The following is a 19,591-nucleotide window of genomic DNA, read 5'->3' as shown; positions in this document are numbered from 1 at the left end:
TTCTGATTCTCCTTTCTGTACGACCCTCTCAATGATAAGGAAACAAAATTATTACTGTACTTTTTTGTATGTTCGCCATTCTCACATCTTATCTCCCTTTTGCAACTCTCCTGGTCACTTCCTTTCCATCTCATTTGGAGGTCACACTTATTCTTCTGCGATTTTCTTCAGACTGTTAAATACTGTAAGTTGCGGGTAGGATAATAAATAGTAGTAGTAATTAGTCTAGATTTCTTGTATGATATTTTGCAATACACTGTGGGTTATTTTTATTAGTATATTTGCTTGTTTGTGGACGTGTAAATTTTCAATAAGTAATTTTATTTCTATTTATACAATACAAGATGCTTGATCATTTAAAAAAAAAGTAAAGTCAAAACATTAGTAAGAAATTCGTTAAAGAAATAAAACCAAAGGAACTTCCAATACTTACCAAAATCTACAAATCCAAGGTTCCATTGCCTAAAAATGAAATAAATAAAATTGAAATTTTAATAAAATGCTCAATAAAGAAAATTTTTTAAAAAAAATTCTGAAGATTCTTACCATAAATTAAGTGTATGCACAACTGTTTAAAAAAAAGAAATAAATAAACTGTTAGTAAAGTTTGCTAAAAATAAAAAAAATTTAATAAAAAATTTTGAGACTAACCAAAATCCTGAGCTAAGAAACTAAAGAGCTGCTAAAAAAGAAAAAATCAAAATGTTACAAATGACAGTTCGTCAAAGAGGTCCTGCACATCTAAAGTAATTCAGCCAGCAGTTCAGTTGCCTAAAAAGAAGAAACAAATGAACATTTAGCAAAAGTTTATTAAAAAATATAAAATAAACAAATAATAAAATCACCCTCTAAAAATCTGCAACTACAAAAGAAAGAAAAATGAAAGGATGTTGATAAATGTTTCATTTCATCAAAAGTGAAAAAAAAAAGATAAAAAAGTTACCAAAAGTCCACATCTAAAGAGACAGCATCCAAAGAGGCCAGACATGCCATAATAAGAGCTACAAAAGAAAAAAATCAAAACATTAATAAATATTTGTTAAAATAGAAATTCTAAAAAAAGAAATACCCACTCAATTCCAACGCGCACAAAGATTTAAAAACTTGCTAAAAAAGAGAGTAAATTGTAACATTAGTAAAATGTTTTGAAACTTTTAAAAACTTCCGAATACCCTTACCAAAAATCAACATATCTGAAGATACCATTATCTAAGAAATGTTTCGTTGCTATAAGATAAATAATTAAAAAAAAACTTCCTACTGTACTCACATTCTAAATACCATAGAACTAAGCCATCTAAGAATTAAGAAAACAACCATTAAAAATTATTTGATAAAAAACAAAACAATTAAAGAAAACAAAATTGACAAATTCTACTGGAGGAGCTGAAAGAATTACCTAAAAAAAGCTTCCAGTTTCAGCATTTGAAGGGTATTTAACAATATGTTACGCTACTATTGGAATATCTTCCAATCATTTCTGTTGATACTCTGCATTAATTATATATCTGGAGATTTGAAAAATATGAATCTGTGAAGAAACTGCTCTTATCTCCTTTTCCTTATCATTTTTTACACAACAAAATATACTTACGCCTAATACTAAACAACCTCCTACTATTTATTGTACCAAAGTGAATTTCAAATGAATGAAATTCAATATGGAAGCTAAAATCAAAATGTAAAATGTTAAAGAATTTTTGTTTTTCTCTTGTGGGTACTTTTCACTTTTTTTTTAAAACTATGTATGAGAGAGAGGAGGGAATGATTGAAAGAAGAAAAATAGGAAATAGAGAGTAAAAAATAACAAAGTAATGACCATATGGTGTTGAAATATATTATAACATTAATAAAGTGTTAGAAAAAATTAAAAGAATAGTTAAAAGTTTAAATAATAAAATAAAATAAAATAAACTTTGTTAAAAAAAAGAGTTAAAAAAAGTTTAAAAAAAAAAGACCAAACTGCGGATTTATTATTAGTATTGCTTTAATCAGGTTAATTACATGATACACGTGATTCTAAATTAATATAAATATAGCCGATATTTTTTTCAGTATTAAAAATTTTTTATATTATTATTGGTGTAAAAAGTAAGAAAGAATGAAAAGTTAGTAAGGAATATTTTAGTCTGACCGCCAGCGGATAAGTGAATGAAACACTAACATTATGTTAGGAACCTCCTTAATGAACCAAATTAAGGAGAAGTAATTCATCATCTTAAAGTGCGTGGTTAATCAGGTTAAAATAGGAGAAAGATATGTCAAATTATATTACAGAGATTATATGAATTTTGCCATATGTAATTGATATTGTAGCTATATTTTATTCATGTGTTAATTATATTTCAAAGATTTTATGAATTTTGATATAGGGAATTGAAATAGTAGCTATATTTTATTCATTCTTAGAATTCACTAATATCATTAATTTAAGTTTATATTTTATATTTAATATATTTCAAAATATTGTAATAACTGTTTCGCTAATATCAATCATATTTTAATGCATTTCAAAATATTGTATTCATATTACGAAAATATTTGTTAATTCAAGTTCATCTTTAACATATTTTGAAAATATTGTAAAATTGTTTTGTTCATATTACAAAAATATTCACCAATATCATTAATTCTCGTCATTTTTTATGTCTAACATATTTTACGAAAACTAAGAGTTTTCTGCAAAGAATATTAAAATATTTTTAGTGCTCCTACCGGGTCGGATTCAGTCGGGTTTGGAGAATATATCCGACTCGACCTGGTAAAAATAGAAATGATCCAATTTTAACCCGACCCGAGTATATTTAATTTGAATAACCCGGGTTAGACCCGAAATTTTAGTAATTTTCATTGGATAATATTAGTAATGTATCAAAAATATTTTTTCAAATATAATTTTTTCAATAACGCAAGGTAATTGATCTACAAGATGACACCCAACTTTTTATTATTAAAACTAAAGCTAAGCACGAATTTAAAAATATCTTCAATTCCTGTTTATTTATTGCTTTATATTTGAACTATAAAATCGAAATTGTATCACTTACTTTAACAGAAATTTGACTATATTTTATGTCTGCCAGGACTTTAAACACATGCATGCTCTAATTGTATCTGCTTTAAGACTACATTTTTTTGCAGCTATCAAATCGGTTCCACCGGAAAATACTCTTTCTACTGGAGCGCTGGTTGCTTTATTAATCATCAAAATCAACTTATGTAATGTTAATAAATAATAATAATAATTCATACACATACCTGTAATTGCAAGGTGTCTCTAGCAATTTTCGCTAAGTGAGGATATACTACCTCATTCATCTAGCAAAATTATATAAACATAATCAATATTAACACGTAATCAATATGTGATCAGTGATTTTAATGACCATCCGGGTCTAATTCGGGTCAAAACCCGAGTTAAGGAAATGAATAACCCGACCCGACAGGTCGGATCATGCGGGTCACGGGTTATTAAAATTGTTAGTACCGACCCGATTTAAAATTCACTCGGGTTGAATTATCCGGGTTAGACCCGAATTTTGCGGAGCACTAAATATTTTTTTATTATATATCAAAAATATGACTATTATCTAACAGCGTAAATCAAGGAAATTACGAACATGTTTTATACATCTGTTGATCATCTCATAATTATATAACGTGTATTAAAATATTTTTATTACATATTGAAAATATGACTGTTATCTAATAGCATAATCAGGTTAATTACGAACATATTTTATACATCTGTTGATTATCTCATAATTATATAACACGTATTAAAATATTTTTATTATATATCAACAATATGACTATTATCTAATAGCGTAAATCGAGGAAATTACGAACATGTTTTATACATCTGTTGATCATCTCATAATTATATAACATGTACTAAAATATTTTTATTATATATCGAAAATATGACTGCTATCTAACAATTATATGTTTATCATATTTATGAAAATTGAAGGTTTCTGTAAAGCATTTAAAACATTTGATGCTGCAACGGAATAGGAAATTGACAATTTGTGGGAATCAATTTTACAATTGGATCCTGATTTAAATAAAGATACTACTAGACAATTTAAGCATGTTAAAAATATGGTAAATATTTAATTTATTGACATATTAAAAATTTATAAACATAATTACTAATTTTATTCTTATATTTTACAGTCAAAATTTAATGAATTTTACGATCATTGTTGCCAAAAACGCCACTATTTCTTTGAAATAAAAAAGTGTGGTAATGAGTTTTGCGAAATTTGTCAGCCACTTTCTGGGGATAAACAAATGTTTGAAAAATTAGCCAATTTTCCTGATCCAGTGCCTGGTAATGAAAATCACTATATGCCATTTAAAGAAATATATGGAAAGGAAACTGATGAAAAGCACCGACCATCACTCAAAAGCAAATCTAATAATAATACCACTGATTCTAATGATTTACAGAGGGTGATCAAAATTATCCGGCCACTTTAAAAATAAAAAATTTTTATATAAAAATATGAAAAAAAAATAAAAATTTAAAATCAATGTTTTTATTTATGATTTAATTTATTAAATTATGTAAAAATTAATAATTAATTCTATTGCCATTTGCGGCAATAACTGCCTCAATTCTCTTAGGCATACTATTAACCAATTTTTTATAATATTCCAGAGGAATATCTTTCCACGCATCTTTAACATATTTTTCAAGCACTTTAATATTAGATGGTGGTGGTGTACGACGGCGAACCATCATTTTCATTTCTGCCCAAAGGTTCTCAATTGGATTGAGATCAGGACTTTGGGCAGGCCAATCAAGCACCACAATTCCAGCGTTTTCGTGTGCAGCCGTAGCAACCTTTGAACGATGTGGTGGGGCATTATCTTCTTGGAAAATCCCATTACCTTGTGGAAAATGCCTTTGTAAAGTAGGTACAACATAATCCTTAATGGTTATAGCGTGTGTTTGACCAGTAACTGAACCATTTAATGGAACAATTGGTCCAAGTCCATTCCAGGAAAAACACCCCCAAAACATTTTGCTAGGACTATGCTTTACAGTAACTGAAATACAGTCAGGATTTAATTCTTCCCCAGGTTCACGCCATACCTTTCCCTGACGTCCTTGTTGAAACTGTGTAAAAGTGCTTTCATCAGAAAAAAGCACACGTCTCCATTTTCTTGCACTCCAATTTTCATGCGCATGGGCCCATTCAAGACGAGCCTGACAATGTGCTTCTGACAGTGCAGGTTTTTTACGAGGTATACAAGCTGTTAACCCAACTTTCTTAAGGTTACGGCGTATAGTAATAGCAGAAACAGGTTGTTCTGTACGTGCTGTCCATACTGTAGCAAGCTTTTTCGTGCAAAGTCGGCGGTTTTCACCATTTTCTTGAACAAATTCTTTAAGCTCTTGTTGAGCTGGTGAATTAAGAAGGGGTGGACGACCAGTTTGTTTTTTTGGTGTTAAGGAGTGTGTTTCATGAAAGCGCTTAAGTATATCATTAACAGTTGTTTTCCCACATCCCAACTGTTTAGCAATTGTACGACTTGATTGTCCACAATTATGTCCATAAACAATTGCGCCACGCGTTTTTGGGGTAAGTGGCTTCATATTTTTAGAATGTTCTAGAAAATATGAAGTTAAGGGGTATGTTTATCATGATTATAAATACAAAATAATGTATTGATTACATCATGTTATTACGTCATGATCGGCATAAATTTGCCAAAACAAAGTGGCCGGATAATTTTGATCGCCCTCTGTACAATTAAAACTAACACAACAATATGTTCGTAATGTGGGTCAATGTGTTTTGTGTATTGAATGCAATAGACCAAGAGTTTTATATTCTAAATGTAAAGTCAAACAGGAGATGATTCGAAAGTTGCATTCATTTTTAGAGACTGTTGATTATAGTTGTGGTGCTACTTTTGCGGATCTTACGGATTTATCTTTTGCTATAAACTCAAAAGCAAGAGAAAATTTGAATACAAATAGGGAAGGTACAAGCAATATGGAACAAGATCAAGAAAACAAAATGGTTAGAGATTTGTTTAAAGATATTTTTGTAAATGCAAAGTTGAGTTGTCAACAGGAAATGGGAAGAACTTATTACTCTGCCAAATGTTTCATGGCAGTATGCTTTAATTGTGGCATTGCTGACATTGAAATTCCAAGTAGCAATGATACCTATCCATACTGTAATGAATGTGAGACAGGTCCCGGATTTAAGCGAAAACGTGAAAAAGGTTTAAAGTTTGGCGGTGAAGAACATCAAAAGAAAAAAGCCAAAAAAGCTTAGCCAAACGGCAAACGGTATATCTATGTCACAAAATTAAGATTAATGCAAATTTATATATAGTAATTACAGTGCAATTTTTGTAATTGATATTTTGCGTATTTGATATTAATATAATATAAATATTAACCTGCTTCATAAAATTTTATTAGTATATTGATCACGTGATAAAAATAATAAAATTTTCGAGTTTTCAGATTTGAATCACACGGCCGGTGATGAGAAACATGTAATTTTATTTGTTTTGCCTTTTAATAAAAATATTATATCTAACCGAATTTTTATAATTGTAAATTATTAGCGAAGTTTCAGCCATTTCTAGATGAAACTGCTAAATTTTTTGTCATTACGTCCAAAGTTTTCAGTCTTTCTGGATCTCTGGTATTATAATTAAAAATTACAGCTTTTTTAACGAGATTATTTAAATAAATCATTGAATCTTCTTTTCTTAAATCATCAATTTTCACAGCATTCAACCAGCGTCATAATACAATTATTATTTTTCTTCATCAATAAAATCATCAATAACTTCTTTCTGCAGTAAAGTTGTTTCAAGAATACCTTGTCACAAAATATTATTATAATATTTCGGTTAAATAATCATATCTGTCAATTGAAAGCTGAAAAGAAAAAGAGAAGAAATAATTACTTGTTTCTTTTTTCTTTGAACAAATTGACCAATTTTTCTATCCCGTCAAGAAACTTGTTTCTGAAATCTTCAAATTGCCTAAACCTGATCCTTAATAACCATTCTAAACCTTCAACTGAGTTAAGATTGCACTTGATTTATTTGTCGTATCAACTCCTCAAGGGCATGTTTTGGAGGATTTCTGACACGCAAGAAGAAACATTTGGTTCTTCTAAAAAATTGCAACTGGTCATTAACTGTAAGTATCAAAATAATAGTGTTAGTGGCTTTTAGTGGCTTTTTTAAGCAATTAAAACAAAAATCAAAGAATTCTTACTTTGTCTTCTTGCAATGGTGATTGCAATTGTAACTTTAAACCCCGTATATAATAATTACCGAAAATAATCGTCCGGATCATGTGCACAGATCATGTGTAACCTGGCAACAAATCCGACATATAAAGTTTAATGTGTAAATTGCAGATCATTCTAGAAGATATTTTGTTACACAATCTAATTTTGGAAATTGACCGACTGCAGTCACGAGTTCTAAAAAATGTCTTAACATCAATCACTAAACTATTTAGGTTTAGGGTTCTTCGTGCTACGCCACTCGTCATTTTTTTCCAGATCCTTCCAGTCTTGTATTATTTCATACATTTTAATATCGACATTTTTTCCAGAACTTTCCAATGTCATATATTCATATAAAAGGGTTTGTAATTTTTTTAAAAAATTTTCCGCAAAAATTGTAATGGCAGAGAACACATTCATTGAATTTTTAAAAAAAAAATTTTCTAACTCGAATAACACATCAACTTCTATTTTAGATAGTATCTGCCATCAACTTCAACTGAAGGACATCTTGTGTCTTCTTCGAACATGCAAAGACATTTATAAAACACTTTTAGACCAACCTCGCGAAGGAATACATCTTTCTTGTTTTAGGGAGGAAATGTCAATTTTGTAAAAAAATCCCACCGGGCAAAAACTCGATAAAAATTTATTCGGCTTGGAATGTACGAAGCTGTAGAAAATGTATCGAATCTCGTTTCTCATCAGTTCCACCACCTTGTGAATTGCCATATGAGGAACTCCTTGTTGATAAAACGCCTTTATCCAAATACAATAAAAAGTTTGAAAACTGCAAATTCTACTTGAAAAGTGATGTTGATTCAGCAAGAAACGAGTATAATGCACTCTTACCCGAGAAGAGGGACGAATGGCGTACGAAGAAATCAAATGCATACCAAAGAAAATTGAGGGACATACTGCTCCGTAAAGATAAGATAAGAGAGTACAAAGGTTATCAAGCTGAATATGAGAAAGGTGCCCAAGATCATCGTCTAAAACTTCTAACCTCTAAATGTAAGGAAATGGAGAACGAAAATAACCCATACACTGGTGAAAAGTTTAATTTCATTATTTTACAAAAATGTCAAGCTTACAAGGACGCCTGCAAAAGTAAAGAAGAGATGACAGACCGTCGTTGGGGATATTTGCGCAAAAAACTCATAGAACAACATAGTGATTTCATTTCAAATAAAAAATAAAATGTGATTTTGATCTTTTTTCTTTAATCTGTTCACGTATTTTCAAATGTCAAAAAAACGCGTCTTTCGTTGATCGTTTCATTTTCGTCCCATAATTTACAGATATGATACTAGTTAAATAATTGTAACGATTAATGATTATGTTATTCAATATATAAATTCCACAATATTATATACTTGGACACTAATCTATGATGTAATTTTTCGTTTAGATCAGTTGCTAATTGCTCGTCTGCTTTTGTAACATATAATTTAAGAGGTTCAGTCCTTAAGCATGGACGGCAATGTAGCTTATTTAGGACTTGTTCTACGTGACCGTTTTTGGGTGAACAATGCAACCTTGTCTTCGCAATGAAATTTATAGTGCCCACACTTAACCAATAACTAAAGGCGGAGCTACGAAGTAGACCGGTTCGACAGGCATTTCATAAAAACGTTTGTAGAGAGAAAATACGTAATCGCAGCACTTATTAACACAACTTCACATTTTAGTACAATAAGTAATGGGATTTGACATTTCGCATATATCTGAAACATTACTTTCAGATGTATATTTCGTCCCTTTGCTTTTAAGGCAGAGAATTTGAGTATAATGGCTTTTAGTATTGGTGTATCAAAAAATCCTGATTGGAATTATGCGGGTGAGGGGTATAAAAGTTCTTTTATACATGATTATAACCATTATTTTTCAAGAATTTGGCGATGATGAAGCAATTGTTAGAATTTATAAGGAATTTCAAGAAATATTATCAAGATCGTGAATTTTGAGCGTGGAAAGCTTTATTGCGTCATGCTGGTTTTATTAAGATAACACCTTTTAAAAAAAAATTACATAATTTTAAATTGAAAATTTTTTTTAGCTTCAATTTTGGACGCGGTCAAAAGATCCAGATAAAATCAAAGATATACTACTCCTGAAAACCATACAAAGCAATTTTGGAATGCATTTCATGATGCTTTATAGTTAGTAATATTCGTGAAATTGTTGGTAAAAGAAGAATATTATCTATTATTGCCGATACATTTTCATATGAAACGATAAAACGAAATTTATCGGTTAGTATCGAAATTTTTAAAATTATAAAATAAATTTATATAATACCTGTAATTATTAGGTTTCTAATTAAGCACGTTATTATGTACGTATTAATGGTCCAGGAGGTGTTCAAATGGAAAAACCGAAAATTACTTCTTAACAACTATCACCTGAAAAAAAAGGATCAAATTGAAAATTTTTTCAGAATAAAGCAAACATTCTTACAAAACAGATAATGCCAGTGGATTACCTGTATATTATCTGAAAAATACCAAAAAGATTTGTGGGAACAGTTCCATGAAGAATATCCTGATGGACTTAAAAGAACTACATTTTATGGATATTACAAGGAAACCAATATATATATAAAGAGGATCTCTGTTCAATCTGTAATACATATGGATATGAATCATTTGATGAGTTTCAAAAATTAATACAATGTCACATATCCGCCGATCTGCGGAATGGAGAGATGTACCACCCGTATAACGAGTTTAAAAAAATATATTTCATGCGCACAGACGTGAAATATCCTATATGTTATACAAACAATAATAAAAAGATTTAATTCTGCAAAATGATGTCATAGTATTCTTGCTATACTAAAGATTATCCATGTTAATCTTATTTTTAACAACGAATTAATACCGTCAAATGCTGAGGACTCAAGTGATCAAGAAAATGTCGAAAACAAGATTCAAATTGAAGAAGATTCCACATACCCACTTGACAACAATATCAATCACTGCGCATGTAATAATTAGCAATTTTGTGTGTACGACTATGTACGACCATGCACGACCATGTACGACCAATACCACTTGATCATGGTGTCTTTTATTATGTTACATCATGCATCTCTGTCAATATTCTGGTTTTGGCATTTTAAATAAAATAAATTAACAGAGGAAAAAAATAAGAACATAATAATGTATTAATGAGACCAAAAATAGTAAGATCGTAAGCATGCACATATTTTAATTCTACATAATGATAAGGCGTAATCTGGTGATTCGGAGAACAATTTCCGTTTAGAATTATTAATACTTGTTATTTTCTAGTTTTTTTTTGTTTTTTTTATATTGATCGTTAGACAATTGATTTAGGAAGCTCATTGTTGGAACGCCAAGTCTTATGAAGTAATTTTGAATGAGAAGTTACAAAATAATTTGCCAATCTTGGTGGGTCTCAATTACTTCACCGACAATCATTTCACCGACAATCATTTCACCGACAAACGTTTCACTGACAATACATATATAAAATTAAATATAAATATTTTTACATATATCTTTGTTAATAACACGTATTTCTTTGTCAGATTTTATAATATACAAAAAAAACTACTACTATAGAGGGAATAGCACATACTTTTCACAATAGTTTATTTGTTTTAATAAATGTATATTTGTTAGTTTTAATTATTTTAATGAAATTTATAATAACATATATAAAAAAAATAAAAAAAATACAATAGATATAACTATATGTTATTTTTTTATCTACTAACCCGTCTAAGATGGAAGTAAGCATCAATACTTATTAGATCCAAACTAAATAGTATCTAAATAAAAAGTTTTTATAATATAATATCCCATATTCAATATTTATTTTTTATGGTCATCTTTTATCAATGGATAACGACAACAACAAAAATAACAATAATAAACTAGCGGCAAACGCTCTTTTGATTTTAATAATTTAAAACGCCCAAAACCTATTACTAATAGATCTACTAGATCTACTAGATGAACCAGACCCATTTTGGTCGCTAATTTATTGTTATTCTTAATAAATTAGTAGCATTATTAGTCGCTTATTATATTTTACATGTAGTGAACTAATAAAAATAGCCTCCGATCCTGGTCTTTTTTATTCCACATTTCATCATTCAAAGCACATGCATGAATTGACAGGCACTGAACTTTACTTTCCGAACCAATCAAATTACATTTATCGTAATACGTTTAAAAAATTTTAAACACCGTTCAAATTTATTTATAAAGTTCTTATTTATACAACACATACATTAAAAAAAAGAAATGATGAAACTCCAAAATCTTATGTGTAAATTTTATGGATATATTAACGTTTAATTGAATGAAACATATTTTGTTTAAGAGATGTTAAAAAAGGAAATTCGTGGCATAAGCAAGCTGCATGCTTTACATATGGTAAATTTTGAAAATAACGCTCCAATCTCCGGTATTTTTTTTAACCCTACTTTAGTTTTTTACCGAATTTTACCAGATTTCATAAATTCTTGTTTTATTTTTCTTTTAAAAAAAAAATTCCATTAAATTAGTTGATTAATCAATCCTCCAGTTAATATATCAAGATTTACACAATGCATAAATGACTTCTCATTCATTTTATTGATCATTTGTTTGTTGTACATTTCACGCCATAATTCCATCTAAAAAAAGGACCAATTTTCTTCTCTAAAAAAAAAAAAAAAAATGGCAAGGCTTAACAAAGACGTAATGCTCCTAATATTGGAGGAATTGCAAGATGATAACAAGACTCTTTATTCATGCCTTTTGGTTAATAGGACTTGGTGTAAAACATTCATTCCAATTTTATGGAAAATCCCAATAAACAAGATATTAACGAACATGTTTTTTTTAATGTAATACTTTCACATTTGTCGGAAGAATCAAGAAATAATTTGATGAATCAAGGGGTTGAATTTATTGCACAACCATATCAGCAAACTCTTTTTAATTATATCAGATTTTGGAAATGTTTTTTAGATAGCATCATGCACGATTTTTTCAAATATCCAGAGTCCAAAATTTATATTGTAGGAAATGAAATATTGAATCTATTTAATATGAATACAAAATTTGTTTCTATTGCTATCCACAAGCTATCCCATATTTATATTACAGGGACTGAGCATTGTTTTTCAGAAATTTTAGAACTTGAATACTTTTTTTGTAATATTGAACTGAAATCAATAGTAATGTTTTAGAGAGATTGGCTATGATAAACACATCAATTAAAAAGTTGAGATTTGAAATTAATAACATTACGAAAAATCCTGGAATCTTAGATTAATTGAAACTCAAAGAAACCTAAAGTAAGTCATTGTTAACTCTAATAATATGTTTAGTAATGAGTTATATTGTAAATCACTAATCGCTAATTAATTGTGCAGATACAATCCAGTATTTAAAAATATATTGAATACCTATTACAAATTATCTTTCTTACCTTGTAAATTTTGTAAGTTTAAAATACAAGGTTGCAAATTGGTTATATTTAACTTATTGAAATCAGAATTCTTTTTCAACATTCCAGAGATAATGAAAAGCTTATCCAGGCAATTTATAGAATCTTAGTTATCTTCAATTATCATTGAATGATAAAAATATTGCAGAATTTGAAAATATATTAATTTACTGTAGATTTTAATTGAACTAGAAATTATGGAATCAAATGGTTTTTATCCTTATAACGACATATGACATGACTACTCAGAAATTAAAACATTTAATGGCTCACTTGCCGGTCGGTATAAATGGTTCCATTCTTTTTACTTCAGCTTGATTAAAATTTGATTCATTTTTACCTCTAAATGACCAACCACCGAAATTAAATGGATCTTTTTATAGGTCTTAATTTGATAAACAATATTCGTGAACCTTTTTCAAAATCATAAATTGCGTTGCATGGTCACGTGACTAATATTTATTTTTAACCATTATGTAGAGAAATTAATAAATACGAAGTTTTATAAAATTATCTAATAAAATAAAATCCGTTCACTGTTTAGATAATTAAAAGAATTTAAATTTGGTAAAATATAGTTAAAAAAACTTAACCTTCAATATAAATTTTTGAAAACAGAACGTTAATACTGTTTGATTTTACATTTAAGAAATGCAAAAAGTCAGGTTAAACAATCATTATTTATGAATTTAATAAAAAAAAATTTGTTACAATTAAGTTAAATTAATGCACATGACTATTACATAAATATCTGTAATTTAAAAATTTAGAGAAAAGGAAAATTGTATTCATTATTTCAAATTATTTTTTAAAACAATTCCAAGTTTCCTAAATTAGGATTCATTTATTGATCTATTTTCATCAAAAATAGATTTAATTTATATATTTTACTTTTATTATTTTTTAAGCATATAATAGTTATAGTTATGATACCCAGAAAATTTTTTTAAAAAAGTTCTTTTTTAATACTATTTGTGTATTTGTAAGTATAATTGTGAGTATGACAGGATTCTTAATTTATAATAATCATTTATTATACTATGTATCGTCAAATTTTTGAGAACATAAAAAAATTACTACTGAATGTAATTATTACAATTATATTAGTATAACGATTTTTGTAAACCTATATAATAAGTTTTATTTGTAAAAATATCAATTCATACCAATTTATTTGTCTACCAATTTCATTGAAGAACATGCTGATAAAAATGTTTCTAATAGTTTTAAAATTTTTCAAAAACTAAGCTTGTTTATTTTTAAATTAACATCTTTTTATTTAGATTCTACTTAAATAGAGCTTTTAATTAAGTTTATTTAAATAATAGAATGTTAAAATACATAAATTGTTTGAAATTTTGCGTATGGCTACTATAATGAAACACTGTGAAATTCGACACATCGGACCAATCTGTTTCAATAGAAACTTTTTTAGAATTTGGTACGATGCAGATCAGTGCATCGGAAAAAATGACCCGAAAAAAATTCATTTTTATTGTAATTTCTACTTTTGGTCAAATATTCCCTTTTTAGTAACTCATTCATGGCACATTGAATAAAAAAAAAATAAAATTTTTTTTTAAAAAAATTTATTTTAATAAAATAAATTTCTAAAATAACCAAATGGGAACTAACCTTAATAATTTAAATATCCCAGATAAAGATACTGATACGATAAATACCAAAAATTGTTATGAACCATATACTGAAGAATTATGGCGTAAAGAATGTATTAATTCTTTAGAAAGATCAGCAGAAAATGGTGATAAAGTAGCAATATTTAATTTAGCTAATAGATATAGAGATGGAAAAGGAACAGAAAAGAATTTTAAAAAAGCCTTTTATTGGTATCAAAAAGCAGCCGAAAATGGTTATGAAGAAGCAATGAATAGTTTAGCCATATGTTATTATCATGGAAAAGGAGCAGAAAAGGATTTAGAAAAAGCATTTCATTGGTGTCAAAAAGCAGTAGAAAATGGTAGTGAAAAAGCAATGTTTAATTTAGCCATATTTTATGAAAATGGAGAAGGAACAGAAAAGAATTTAGAAAAAGCCTTTTATTGGTATCAAAAAGCAGCAGAAAATGGTGATGAAAATGCAATGAATAGTTTAGTCATATGTTATAAAAATGGAGAAGGAACAGAAAAGAATTTAGAAAAATCTTTTCATTGGTGTCAAAAAGCAGCAGAAAATGGCGATGAAATGGCAATGTTTGTTTTAGCCATATTTTATGAAAATGGAGAAGGAACAGAAAAGAATTTAGAAAAAGCCTTTTATTGGTATCAAAAAGCAGTAGAAAATGGTGATAAAAAAGCAATGTTTAATTTAGCTATATGTTATGAAAATGGAAAAGGAACAGAAAAGAATTTAGAAAAAGCTTTTCATTGGTATCAAATAGCTGCAGAAAATGGTGATGAAACAGCAATGTTTAATTTAGCCAATAGCTATTATAATGGAAAAAAAACAGAAAAGAATTTACAAAAAGCCTTTTATTGGTATCAAAAGGCAGTAGAAAATGGTCATACTTGTGCAATGAATAATTTAGCAGTACACTATAAAAATGGAGAAGGAACAGAAAAAAATTTAGAAAAAGCTTTTCATTGGTATCAAAAAGCAGCAGAAAATGGTGATGAAACAGCAATGTTTAATTTAGCCACATGTTATGAAAATGGAGAAGGAACAGAAAAGAATTTAGAAAAAGCCTTTCATTGGTATCAAAAAGCTGCAGAAAATGGTGATGAAAATGCAATGAATAGTTTAGCTATATGTTATTATCATGGAGAAGGAACAGAAAAGAATTTAGAAAAAGCATTTTATTGGTATCAAAAAGCAGCAGAAAATGGGGATGAAAATGCAATGAATAGTTTAGCTATATGTTATGAAAATGGAGAAGGAACAGAAAAGAATTTAGAAAAAGCTTTTCATTGGTATCAAAAAGCAGCAGAAAATGGTGATAAAAAAGCAATGTTTAATTTAGCCACATGTTATGAAAACGGAGAAGGAACAGAAAAGAATTTAGAAAAAGCTTTTCATGGGTATCAAAAAGCAGCAGAAAATGGGGATGAAAATGCAATGAATGGTTTAGCTATATGTTATGAAAATGGAGAAGGAACAGAAAAGAATTTAGAAAAAGCTTTTTATTGGTATCAAAAAGCAGTAGAAAATGGTGATGAAAATGCAATGTATAGTTTAGCCATATGTTATGAAAATGGAAAAGGAACAGAAAAGAATTCAGAAAAAGCTTTTCATTGGTATCAAAAAGCAGCAGAAAATGGGGATGAAAATGCAATGAATAATATAGCTATATGTTATGAAAATGGAGAAGGAACAGAAAAGAATTTAGAAAAAGCTTTTCATTGGTATCAAAAAGCAGCAGAAAATGGGGATGAAAATGCAATGAATGGTTTAGCTATATGTTATGAAAATGGAGAAGGAACAGAAAAGAATTTAGAAAAAGGCTTTTATTGGTATCAAAAAGCAGCAGAAAATGGGGATGAAAATGCAATGAATAGTTTAGCTATATGTTATGAAAATGGAGAAGGAACAGAAAAGAATTTAGAAAAAGGCTTTTATTGGTATCAAAAAGCAGCAGAAAATGGTGATGAAAATGCAATGAATAGTTTAGCTATATGTTATGAAAATGGAAAAGGAACAGAAAAGAATTTAGAAAAAGCCTTTTATTGGTATCAAAAAGCAGCAGAAAATGGGGATGAAAATGCAATGAATAGTTTAGCTATATGTTATGAAAATGGAGAAGGAACAGAAAAGAATTTAGAAAAAGCATTTTATTGGTATCAAAAAGCAGTAGAAAATGGTGATGAAAATGCAATGAATAGTTTAGCTATATGTTATGAAAATGGAGATGGAACTGAAAAGAATTTAGAAAAAGCTTTTCATTTGTATCAAAAAGCAGCAGAAAATGGTGATGAAAAAGCAATGTGTAATTTAGCCATGTGCTATAAAAATGGAAAAGGAACAGAAAAGAATTTAGAAAAAGCTTTTCATTTGTATCAAAAAGCAGCAGAAAATGATGATGAAGCAATGAATAGTTTAGCTATATGCTATAAAAATGGAGTAGGAATAGAAAAGAATTTAGAAAAAGCTTTTTATTGGTATCAAAAAGCAGCAGAGAATGGTGATGAAAATGCAATGAATAGTTTAGCCATATGTTATGAAAATGGAGAAGGAACAGAAAAGAATTTAGAAAAAGTCTTTCATTGGTGTCAAAAAGCAGCAGAGAATGGTTATGAAAATGCAATGAATAGTTTAGCTATATGTTATGAAAATGGAAAAGGAACTGAAAAGAATTTAGAAAAAGCCTTTTATTTGTATCAAAAAGCAGCAGAATATGGTAATGAAAAAGCAATGTATAATTTAGCCATGTGCTATAAAAATGGAAAAGGAACAGGAAAGAATTTAGAAAAAGCCTTTCATTGGTATCAAAAAGCAGCAGAAAATGGTCATGCTAGTGCAATGTTTAATTTAGCCAATAGATATTATAATGGGAAAGGAACAGAAAAGAATTTAGAGAAAGCCTTTCATTTGTATCAAAAAGCAGCAGAAAATGGTGATGAAAAAGCAATGTGTAATTTAGCCATGTGTTATGAAAATGGAAAAGGAACAGAAAAGAATTTAGAAAAAGCCTTTCATTGGTATCAAAAAGCAGCAGAAAATGGTTGTGATGAAGCAATGAATAGTTTAGCCAATAGTTATGATGATGGAAAAGGAACAGAAAAGAATTTAGAAAAAGCCTTTTATTGGTATCAAAAAGCAGCAGAAAATGGTAATAAAGTAGCAATGTTTAATTTAGCCATATGTTATGAAAATGGAGAAGGAACAGAAAAGAATTTAGAAAGAGCATTTCATTGGTATCAAAAAACAGCAGAAAATGGGGATGAAACGGCAATGTTTAATTTAGTAAAATGTTATAGTAATGGAGATGGGACAAGGAAGAATTTAGAAAAAGCTTTTTATTGGTATCAAAAATTAGCAGAAAATGATAAAGTAAATCCTAAAAATGAAGTTGAGTCATGTAATGAATGCATGCAGTGGTGCCAACAATGTAATGCTAGACGATTTCAACAAGATTTTTCAAAGTGGACTAGCAAAAATGAATTTATTAATGAATTTATTCAAGAAGCACAATTAAATGCTAAAAATAGTTATGAAATTTTAGAATGGATACCTTATAATAAATTGTCAAGTATTGATTATTATGATAAAGGAGGATTTAGTGAAATCCATAAAGCTATCTGGTTAGATGGACCTATTTATAGTTGGAATTTTAAAAAACAACAATGGAATAGACAAATAGATTATGAGGTTGTTCTCAAAATACTTAATAATTCATCAAGTTTAAATAGTAAATTTCTGGATGAGGTATAGTATTATTTTAATAGCAAATTTTATTTTCTTTTGCAAAAAACCTAATATTTTTTTTACATCTATATAGTGGAAATATCATTATAATTGTCAGAAAAATTCATTTTCAAAATTTATTCAATTCTTTGGAATTACTCAAGATCCAAATAATTTAAATTATATAATTGTAATGAGTTATGCGAAAAAAGGAAGTTTGAGAAAATGTTTATCTGATATAGTTAAATTTAAGTGGCAAGATAAGCTACAATTATTGAAAACAATTATTTTAGGGCTTAAAGTAATTCATGAATCAAATTTAACTCATGGTGATTTTCATGATGGTAATATTTTAATGTCAGATAATTACAATGAGTTGTTTATTATTGATTTAGGATTATGTAAACCTATAAGTGATTCTGGTAATAAGGCTAATGAAATTTATGGAGTTTTACCTTATATGGCTCCTGAAATATTAAGAAACGAACCCTATACTCCAGCAAGTGATATCTATAGTTTTTCAATGATAATGTGGGAATTTACATCAGATATTCCTCCATTTAATAATGAAGTACATGATCTTGAACTTGTCTTGGATATTTGTAATCAAGAAAAACGTCCTGAAATTATAAAAAATACTCCAAAATGTTATAAAGATTTAATGAAAAAATGTTGGGATTCAAATTCCTCCAATAGACCAACCATAAGAATGCTTGAAAATATTGTATCTGAATGGATTAGATGTATTAATAAATATTATGAAATAAACAGGGACGAAAATTATAAATATCAAATGCCTATTAATGATAATCAATTAAAAGATGATATGCTTGAATTTGTAGAAGAAAACAAAACTTTAGTACAAGAACAAGCAAACACTTCTATTATGCAATCTCATCCACAAGCATATTATACAAGTCGCAAATTCACTAAATTTACTGAAATTTATCTCAAGAAAAGTCTGAATTCATAATTCAGGAAATCATTCAAGAAAAATCTGAATGTTTTGAATGCATTGTTGAAGATTAATGATCTTGTTATTTATTGAATTATTTAGTATCAGTTATTATATAGAAAAATATTTATATTATGTAATTTACAATTTTTGCAATAAAATAAATATTATTAAATACAATTATTATTGAATAATGTTCATTTATAAAATATTTTTATTTCAATATTTTTTATAAATTATAATGATTATGGTACACTTCACCTAAGTCTATACTTGCCACCCAAATAAATAGGCCATCATTCCATTCCATCCAAAATCCCACTTCCATTCCAATCCCAAATCCCCAATCCCATCCAAAATACCAAATTTCCCATTTAATATATAAAAATATTTATGAACCACATGTTTTTTTTTTATTTGACATATCCGTGAAAGTTATTGTAAAAAAAAAATGACTTCAATATATAAATATGCAAATTGTTGATCTCTCTTTTATATAAATTTTTTAATATATATATATATATATTCAGCT

At 28.1% G+C, this 19,591-nt stretch overlaps 4 protein-coding genes across 4 annotated transcripts; all 4 read left to right on the top strand.

The window, feature by feature from the left end:
- Window positions 1-4,104: 4,104 nt before the first annotated feature.
- On the top strand, window positions 4,105-4,485 carry OCT59_017861 (uncharacterized protein; the record flags this gene model as incomplete). The annotated part of the gene is made up of 2 exons (XM_066137770.1): window positions 4,105-4,107; window positions 4,180-4,485. 2 exons carry the CDS (start codon window positions 4,105-4,107, stop codon window positions 4,483-4,485), a joined length of 309 nt encoding a protein of 102 aa, XP_066004314.1.
- Window positions 4,486-5,870: 1,385 nt separating this feature from the next.
- On the top strand, window positions 5,871-6,299 carry OCT59_017860 (uncharacterized protein; the record flags this gene model as incomplete). The annotated part of the gene is made up of 1 exon (XM_066137769.1): window positions 5,871-6,299. One exon carries the CDS (start codon window positions 5,871-5,873, stop codon window positions 6,297-6,299), a length of 429 nt encoding a protein of 142 aa, XP_066004313.1.
- Window positions 6,300-7,677: 1,378 nt separating this feature from the next.
- On the top strand, window positions 7,678-8,476 carry OCT59_017859 (uncharacterized protein; the record flags this gene model as incomplete). The annotated part of the gene is made up of 2 exons (XM_066137768.1): window positions 7,678-7,889; window positions 7,951-8,476. The coding sequence occupies 2 exons, from the start codon at window positions 7,678-7,680 to the stop codon at window positions 8,474-8,476; spliced, it is 738 nt and encodes a 245-aa protein (XP_066004312.1).
- Window positions 8,477-14,329: 5,853 nt separating this feature from the next.
- On the top strand, window positions 14,330-19,077 carry OCT59_017858 (uncharacterized protein; the record flags this gene model as incomplete). Its single annotated transcript, XM_066137767.1, has 3 exons — window positions 14,330-18,125; window positions 18,199-18,448; window positions 18,761-19,077. Exons 1-3 carry the CDS (start codon window positions 14,370-14,372, stop codon window positions 19,075-19,077), a joined length of 4,323 nt encoding a protein of 1,440 aa, XP_066004311.1. The 5' UTR covers window positions 14,330-14,369.
- Between the last annotated feature and the right edge of the window lie 514 nt (window positions 19,078-19,591).

This window comes from Rhizophagus irregularis, chromosome 26 (assembly GCF_026210795.1).
Source record: "Rhizophagus irregularis chromosome 26, complete sequence".
NCBI classification, from domain to species: Eukaryota; Fungi; Glomeromycota; class Glomeromycetes; order Glomerales; family Glomeraceae; genus Rhizophagus; species Rhizophagus irregularis.
This window is presented reverse-complemented; position numbering and strand designations above follow the sequence as displayed.